Raw genomic sequence first — 9,450 nt, 5'->3', positions numbered from 1 at the left:
CCACTGCACTCCAGTCTGGGTGACAGAGTGAGATTCCAACTCAAAAAAAAAAAAAAGTCTCTTGAGGTGAGATCAGGTGAACAGGGAGAGTGGGGCATGGGGGTCACGCCATGTTTTGCCAAAAACTGCTCAATACTCAGCACGTGTGGGCAGGTCCATTGTGATGGTGGAAGAACCAGTCACCTGTTCACTACAAGTCAGAACGTTTCTTCCACTAATTGTGATGCAATCTTCTCAAAACTTCTAGATAAAAACTTTGGTTGACTGTTTATCCGAAGGAACAAATTCCAAGTGTACTACAAGGGTCCCACCCTCCAAAAGATAATTCCATTTCCTCCTCTCATGTGTGTATTTCTTTGTAGAAGGAATTTCTAAGGTCCTTCAAACCACAAAACACTGATACTGCCAACCTACACTCATGGTCCTAGTTTTCTAACTACTACAAACTTACGAACTAGTTCTACTTGACTTGTCCTGCTAGTTATGTAAAATAAATCAGTCAAAAAAATGTGCTACCCAATTATTAACTTATATTGACAGTAGTTGTGACTCAAGAATAAAGCACGTCATCAAACAGAATCTATGGAACACTTTATCTTTTTTGAGCTGGAGTCTCACTCTGTCACACAGGCTGGAGTGCAGTGGCACGCTCACAGCCACCACAGCCTCAACCTGCTGGGCTCAGGTGATCTTTCTGTCTCAGCCTTCCAAGTAGCTGGAACCACAGGCACATGCTACCACACCCAGCTAACTTTTAAATTTACTGTAGAAATGAGACCTTGCCAAGTTACCGAGGCTGGTCTTGAACTCCTGAGCTCAGGCAGTCCTCTTGCCTCTGCCTCCCAAAGTGTTGGGATTATAGGTATGAGCCACTGCACCAGGCAGAACACTATTCCTTTAAAAAGACATTTGTCTAAAAAGAACTTCCCAAAGTTATACTAAGAGAATCCAGTTCCAGTCAAACCTTCAGATGATTATAGTTCCAGCCAACATCTTGATTTCAACTCTAGAAACCCTGATAAAGAGCTACTGCTGGCCAGACATATTGGTTTTTAAAAATGCAGAGCTTCCTCCCCAAAGGGTTTTAATCAAGGCTCTATTTTTTTTAATACAGTTTAACATGTTATTGTGGCATAAATTATAAGCAGTTGCCAGGGGGAAGCTAAGGGATCTCTGGAAAGGAAAATAAGAAGTCAGAAAGAAACAAGAGAATTATACTAGTTTTATGTCACACTTACCACCCACATTGCTTTTATGTTTATCGTAGATTTCTCTCACTTTTCGGTAGCGGAAAGCCAGTTTCCTCATCCAGTCTACACCTCCCTGGACACCCACAGAGGAACCATGGCTACCACTGCCTCCTGAGCCACTGAAACCATCTGTTGAGAAACTGTAGTTGCTGCAAAGAGAGAAGACAATGAAAATTAAAATCCATACAGCATGAGGTTTTTGGTTGAGTACCATTCTCTGTCTCGTTCCTGAGATCCAGTAAGCAAGGCTTAGAATCTTCTTCCTTAACCTTTGTATGTCAGTGTCTATCTTTCATTAGTCCTCTATCTCACTCCTATTACTTCTGTCAAAGAAAGAATTGGGAGGGAGGGAAGGGGAGGTAGGAAGAATTCAAGCACCAGCATTTCCTAAAGATTGGCTTGGGATAAAGCATCTTTTTTCATTAATGAAAGAGAATACAAAACAGTGAAAAAAGCAGACGATAAAATGTTGTGAGTGCACGCATACATACAGTGGTTGCAACCATGTAAAAAGGAGAAATGTGAAAAAAATAATAGAATTATTGAAATGGCAGATGCTTTTCTTCAATGATCTGCTGGCAAGTTTATTAAGTTCATGGGTCACTGTAGTTGCTTCAAAATATGTCCACAAATTCTTTGATATTCCTCACTTCTAATTCTGCTCCCCTTGGGTATTCAGCTATACTTACAATATAAATAGAATGTGGCAAAAGTGATAGCGCTAGGCTTCAAAAACTAGGCTTTTCTTGTTAGCACTTGCTCTGGAAGAAGCCAGCTGCTACATGAGAACATTCAAGCATCCCCACAGAGAGGCACAAGTAATTAGCAACTAAAACCTCCTGTCATCAGCCACAGGTGAGAGGCTGGAAGTAGGCTCTCCAGCTCCAGCCAAACCTTCAGATGATTATAGTTTCAGCCAGCATCTTTTTTTTTTTTTGAGTTGGAGTCTCACTCTGTTGCCCAGAGTGCAGTGGCATGCTCCCTGCCACCGCAGCCTCGACCTGCTGGGCTCCAGCAATCCTTCTGCCTCAGCCTTCCAAGTAGCTGGAACTATAGGCACGTGCTACCACGGCCAGCTAATTTTTGATTTATTATAGAGATGAGGTCTCGCCAAGTTGCCCAGGTGGGTCTCGAACCCGTGGGCTCAGGCAATTCATTCACCTCAGTCTCCCAAAGGCGCGGGATTATAGGCTGAGCCACTGAACCCGGCTTCAGCCAGCATCTTGATTTCAACCCCAGAGACCCTGATAAAGAACTACTGATGGCCAGACACATTGGTTTGTGTCTGTAATCCCAGTTACTTGAGAAGCTTAGGCAGGAGGACCGCTTGAGGCCAGGAGTTCAAGACCAGCCTGGACAACTTAATGAGATCTTATTTCTAAAAAAAAAATTTGCCAAATATGGTGTGGCGCACCTACAGTTTGAGCTACTTAGGAAGCTGTGGTGTGAGGACTGCTTGAGTCCAGGAATTTGAGGCTGCAGTGAGCTATGATCATGCCACTGCTTGGGTGATAAAGCAAGTCCTCGTCTCTGAGAAAAAAGAAAAAAAAGACTACTGCTATACACTTCTTAAAAATGGTAAAGATGGCTAATTTTATGTGTATATAAGTACTTTAACTCAATAAAAAAATAAAATTTAGAATGGTGAAAAATAACTTAAGAAGAGATCTCCTAGATTTAAAAGGCTTTAAGAAATTATTTCGATAATAAGAAAAATAAAAACTTAATTTTAAGTACCAAAAGAAAACAGAAAAAGAACTCCCTAGCTAATCTGCTTTCAAGTTCTTTTCCAACAGAAACTTTGAGATGATTGTTTAATTATTTTAAGCTAGTAAGCTCTGGGGTAATTTGTTATACAGATAACTAATACAGTTATACAAACTGGGAAGGATTAGTATTTCATAAGAAGAGATTTGAAAATAACTGACAGAATTAGAGACAATTTGGTTCAGTTAAAAGTCAAAATAAGCCGGGTTCGGTGGCTCAGCCTGTAATCCCGCGCCTTTGGGAGGCTGAGGTGAGTGGATTGCCTGAGCCCGTGGGTTCGAGACCTGCCTGGGCAGGCAAGACCTCATCTCTACAATAAATCAAAAAATCAGCCGAGCGTGGTAGCGCGCGTCTGTAATTCCGGCTACTCGGAAGGCTGAGGCGGAAGGATCGCCGGAGCACAGCAGGTCGAGGCTGGGGTGGCCGGGAGCGGCCACTGCACTCCAGTCTGGGCGACAGAGTGAGACTCCAACTCAAAAAAAAAAAAGTCAAAATAGAGTTCAACATGTTAAGAGTAAGATTCTGTATTTAAGAAAATAAAGCTGCCAAGGCACAAGATAGATTATTACTGGCTAGCCACACATACAAGAGGAAAAAACCAGGGGTTCAGAGCGGATCAAAAACTGCTTCACACCAGGTTTTTTCCTAAAACAAACAGTAAAGTCTCCTAAGAATGGTGCCCTCCATGGCTGTGCAGTGCCAAAACTATGCACCATTGGATGCTGTTCCTGAAAGTGAAACCTTTCAATCTTTTTAGCTTTACCTGGTTAAGTCCTTACTAAGGTGGAATGTCCACTTCTGCTTTTTTGTTGTTTGCTTTTTGAGTCAGGGTCTCACTCTGCTGCCCAGTATGGAATACAGTGGCATGATCACAGCTCACTGCTGCCTCCAACTGCTGGGCTTAAGAGATCCTTGCATTAGTCTCCTGAGTAGGTGGGACTAAAAGCACATGCCACCATACCCGGCAAATTTTTTTTTTTAGTTGGAGTCTCACTCCATCACCCAGGCTGGAGTGCCATGGCACACTCATGGCCAACCCAGCGTTGACCTGCTGCTGCGCTCTGGCGATCCTTTCGCCTTAGCCTTCCAAGTAGCCAGAACTACAGGTGTGTGCTACCACGCCCAGCTAATTTTTGATTTATTGCAGAGATGAGGTCTCGTCAAGTTGCCCAGGCAGGTCTCAAACCCGTGGGCTCAGGCAATCCACTCGCCTTGGCCTCCCAAAGTGCTGGGATTACAGGCTGAGTCACCGAGCCCAGCCCATCTGGCAAATTAAAAAAAAAATTTTTTTTAATTTTTTGTAGCGATGAGTCTGGCTCTGTTGTTCAGACTGGTCTCAAACTCCTGGGCTCAAATGATCCTCCCGCTACCAGACTGGCACATTTTTGCTTTATATTTGAGAATTCATGAAGGAAACACCGAATTTTAGGGTAGTCACTGGAAAGAATATTTTACTCATGAAAAGGGATAAATATGAAGACAAATTAATATGAAAATATATAAATCTTTTCTTAAAAGTCTTTAAGTATAAATTTTGGGATCATTCTTAGTGAAGACTACTAAGCCAGAAGACAGCAGCCAAGAGAGGAATGAAAAGACTCAGCAAGCATTTTGCCACTGAGACCTCCTTGGTTTGGCTTTCACTATAAAAACAAGTTTGAGGTTTTCTTCCATAGGGTCATTTCTGACACCATCACGACCCCACAGCTGGTTTTCTTTGCAAAATTCTGGATGCTCATTTGCATCGAAAACTACCCAGTATGGAAGAACATTTTTTCCTGACTGAAAATCTGGCCAAAGAGAAACTAGTATAACCTTTATTTTGGAATGCTTTTTCTCATTTCATCATTACCACCCATCCTTGAGTTCCTTCTCAAATGCTACTCCACCGAGAAGGCCTCTCCAGTGTTGGCACCACCCGCTCCCTATCCCTATCAGAATTACTTTCTTCTCTGTGCTCCATTGCATTTTTTACTTCTTACACAGTAAGTCATGGTTAACCATGCTTGTTTCTTTGTCCTCTGACAAACTACGAGCTTTTTTAGAGCTGTATCTTATTCATCTTTATTGTCTTCTGAACCTAGACAGATCTAGCACATGACAAGTATATTGATGTTCAAAACATTATCGTGCTTTTATCACCTCAAGTCTTGGCCATTGTCATCAGAAGCCACATCTTCCACATGTACCTGGTCACACTCCTGTTAAAAGACAAAATATACTATTTCAGTCCAGGAAGTAGAAGTGACATTGTAAAAAGACCACGTACAATGGCAAGATGATGAAACGTCTTATGGTCTCTCTTATGTGTGGGTGATCACTCTTACATCCCTTGTTGTCCAACTTCTTTTAAGGCCTGAGTCACATCCCACAGTCTTTGTGAAATCTTCCTTAACCATCCCATCCCTTAGGCCTGCTCTTATCTTAGTAGTTCATCAACAGCTCATGGATGAGTACAAGCTTCCTTACACTTCAGGTGTGTCTATGTCCTACACTAGACTGCAAGTCCTAGTAACTGTAGGCCTCTTGGGGCAGGACCCACATCTCACGTCTCTTTGTATCCCTCTATCTAGTCCAGTGTTCTTACATAGCCTGTACACAGTAAATTTTTGTAGGCAAAACAAATGTTGGTAGAGTGTGGTATAAAAATTGAGAATGATTGAAACAGATTTATAAATTCAAACTTAAGACTCAGAAGAGGTCATCTTCATGTTCTAAAAGTGAGCGAAATCTCTTCATGTTCTAAAGTGACTGAAATGATTTTCTTCATGTTCTAAAAGTGAGTGAAATGATTTTCTCAAGTCTCAAGATCACATAACTAGTGAGTGGCAGAAAGAGGCTAGAAAGAACCTAGGTTTTCTGCTTCCTTGTTTTCCCCCTGCTTCTAATACAAGGTCCTTTCTACCAAACTCATGCAACTGCTGACATAAAATGTCGCCCACTGCCTAACTCTGATGGATACACTCCTCTGATACCACCTAAGGTACCTGCAACAGAATCTTCTGGGAAGTTTTTTAAAAATGCTTGTTCTTGGGTTCATCCCAGATCTACTTGAACCAGAATTCCTGAGAGTAAAGTCGTAGAATCTCCATTTTTAAGAAGCTCCCCAGGTGATTCTTATGCCCCCTAAAGTTGATAATCACTGACCTGGGGGGCAGGAACACATTCAGGTCAAATTCTTCACAGAACTTTCAGTCCTGAGTGAGGACTATGTCTAGAAAATCATTACAAATACAATTTGGCAATAATTATTGGCATGTAGTAGGTTTTCAATAAATGTTTGCTGAATTAAAACTATGAAGTCCTAATTCATCAACATGTGAAGTTGAGGGAAGATTAAAACATTATGGAGTTTAGACAAAAGTACTGAAGTTTAGAGTTCTATTAATTTAATTTATGACAAACTGTCTGTTGAGTAGAACTAGACTGTACTTAAAAAGAAATAGGATTACTTTGTGTTTATAAAATGCTATCTAAATATTTTTCTTTAGAATTTTCACTATTTTAAAAAGCTAGGTAACATATGTAGTACACAGCTCAACATTCAAAGGACATGAAGCAAAAAGTCTACTCCCTCTCACTTGTGTTCCAGCAACCTATTGCCCTCCCCAGATATAATAACTGTTAGTAGTTTCCTGTGTAGGATGACTGCTTAGTTGAGACCCAGAGTGGGAACATAACTTTCTCAACTTGAGATTCACACTCTGGTCTTCTGACTCCCAGTTCTGTGCTCTTTCCCATACCATGTTCACCTCAAAAGTGCTCAAATGTCAAAGTCAAAAAATGTCAACATAAGCTTCTAAGTTTTCCTGGTACCTGACTATAAAATGATTCTGTATATTAAGGTTAACCTATGTATGAATAAATATGTATAACAGATGATGGGATAGCACTTACATATTTGACAAATCAAGAGATTATATTTTAAGAAGGTAAAACTAAAGAAAAACAAAATATAATTGAGAGGCCGGGTATGGTGGCTCATGCCTGTAATACCAGCTCTTTGGGAGGCAGAAGAGAGGATTGCCTGAGTCCAAGGGTTCAAGACCAGCCTGGGCAACTTGGTAAGACCTCTACAATAAATTAAAAAATTAGCCAGGTGTGGTGGCACATGCCTGTAGTTCCAGCTACTAGGAAGGCTGAGGAGGAAGGATCGCCTGAGCCCAGCAGGCTGAGGCTATGGTGACCTTGAGTGTGCCACACTGCACTCCAGCCTGGATGACAGAGTGAGACTCCTACTCAAAAAAAAAAAAAAACAACAAAAAACCACACATAAACAAATAAAGTAAAATACTAGAGTACAAATACTCGAAAATCATTTATATATATTATTTAATATAGACTAATAAATTAGACTATTGGTCTATAAGTCAGTGTTTTGTCTGATGAATTGGCATTTTCCCTAGTGCTAGATTACCTCCAAATAAGCTAAAATCAAATTTCTGAGCCAATAAATTGAAAACCAGAACTAAGATGCGGAGATCTACCCATGGTACTATTTCTTTAAGACTGTGTATGCCTGAGTGGCCACCTGGCCTCTTCAGATCCACACTAACCACATACCTTCTAAAAACAGTAAGCATAGCCTCTAAATAGTTATTGAACAAAATTTCTCACTGAAGCACAGAAACAATTTAAAATGCTTACCTCTAAGTCATTGAAAAATAGATGTGTATCAGCCACTTCAAAAATCATTTCTTCCATTGTCAAACCTGAGCCGATCACTACTGTTGGGTCCTGGAAGACAAACAGGAAAAAAATTTGCACTGGTTCTCATCTTCAAATATTTCAGAATTACTTTGAGTCAAGGTCGAAGCAACAAAGGCTCACAATAGTGCTTCAAACTATTACTGATGCAGTTTCTTTTCTTTTTTTTGAGTTGGAGTCTCACTCTGTTGCTCAGACTGGAGTGCAGTGGCCGCTCTCAGCTACCGCAGCCTCGACCTGCTGGGCTCCGGTGATCCTTCCGCCTCAGCCTTCCACGTAGCTGGAACTACAGGCACGCGCTACCACAGCCAGCTAATTTTTTGATTTATTGTAGAGATGAGGTCTCGCCTGCCCAGGTGGGTCTCGAACCCGCGGGCTCAGGCAATCCACTCACCTCAGCCTCCCAAAGGTGCGGGATTACAGGCTGAGCCACCGAGCCCAGCTTACTTGATTTTTAATTTAACTCTTTTCATAGCCACACTAGGGTAAAAAATGAATAATTTCTGTCTTCCTTTTCAAATATTTCTGGATGAGGGATTCAAAATAACTAAAACTGTTTTTGTTTGGTATAATAGAAAATATGGACTTGATCTTTCCAGAGTCAGAGATGATTATTGTTTTTGCTACATACTTTTATACATTATTTTCTTTTTCTTTTTTTTTTAGAGTTGGAGTCTCACTCTGTTGCCCAAGCTGGAGTGTAGTGGCCTGCTCACCACCACCGTAGCCTTGACCTACTGGGTTCAAGAAATCCTTCCACCTCAGTCTTCCAAGTAGCTGAAACTACAGGAATGTGTTACCACACCTGGCTAATTTTTGATTTATGTAGAGTTGAGGTCTTGCCAAGTTGGGCTCAGGCAGTCCTCTTGCCTTTGTCTCCCAAAGTGCTAGGATAACAGGCGTGAGCCACCGCACCCGGCACATTATTTTCTTATCAAACTAGTTAAGAAATATTTTTGTATGTTTGTAAGCAAATTAATGTGCTTTCACAGCATACTTTGTGCATATGTAAAGATAAGTATTTAATTCTCACTGTTCACTTTTAACTGACCAAAAAAAGTGGAAACTACAGAAACTGTGGCAGAGCTTTTACTTGCTGGTCTGGTCTCAGTTGTAACCACCTTTGGCTGGTCAGGAATCTACTCAAGAAACCTTCCCAATAGAGTACAACAGGATACAACTCTGAAACCACTTTTCATCTTCCCGACTAGAGACCATTATATCAAGTTTTAAGTGTAAAATTTTTAATTGGCAATTAGTATAACTGTGGATGGCTTCTGATTCTGTTTTTAAATCTTTGGATTGTGTTTATGTTCCTGATTTTGAGATGCTAAGTGGTATTGCACAGTTGTCACTTTATTGAATTTGTACAATAGGCCCATGAAGTTTATAAAGCATAACCTTGTATAGTTTCAGGTGGTAGAATTAAAAGTGATTTGCTATCAGAAAAAAAAAACTAGTAGTTTCTTAAAAGTAAATGGGGTAAGAGAATATATTTTTAAAAATCAACTCACTGCTGTGTAGTCAAAATTGTATTCACCATTCCCCTTTTGTGCTCTCCTCCCAGTTAAAAAAATCCATTTAAAGCCGGGCTCGGTGGCTCAGCCTGTAATCCCACGCCTTTGGGAGGCTGAGGTGAGTGGATTGCCTGAGCCGCGGGTTCGAGACCCACCTGGGCAGCGAGACCTCATCTCTACAATAAATCAAAAAATCAGCCGGGCGTGGT

At 41.0% G+C, this 9,450-nt stretch overlaps 1 protein-coding gene across 3 annotated transcripts in view; it reads right to left on the bottom strand.

Moving 5' to 3' along the window:
- The window catches only part of EYA3 (EYA transcriptional coactivator and phosphatase 3), a 114,546-nt gene that overhangs the window by 15,431 nt on the left and 89,665 nt on the right, over positions 1–9,450 (bottom strand). For all 3 annotated transcript variants that reach the window (XM_008066497.1, XM_008066500.1, XM_008066493.2), the window contains 3 exons: positions 7,665–7,754; positions 5,160–5,218; positions 1,239–1,399 (listed from right to left, as the gene is read on the bottom strand). In XM_008066497.1, coding sequence (XP_008064688.1) covers positions 1,239–1,399; positions 5,160–5,218; positions 7,665–7,754 — 310 coding nt within the window. The remainder of the gene's footprint in view (positions 1–1,238; positions 1,400–5,159; positions 5,219–7,664; positions 7,755–9,450) is intronic.

This window comes from Carlito syrichta, unplaced genomic scaffold (assembly GCF_000164805.1).
Source record: "Carlito syrichta isolate Samal-C Ts95f unplaced genomic scaffold, Tarsius_syrichta-2.0.1 Scaffold105233, whole genome shotgun sequence".
NCBI classification, from domain to species: domain Eukaryota; kingdom Metazoa; phylum Chordata; class Mammalia; order Primates; family Tarsiidae; genus Carlito; species Carlito syrichta.
Note: the sequence above shows the minus strand (reverse complement) of the source record. Positions and strands in the feature narration are given on the sequence as shown.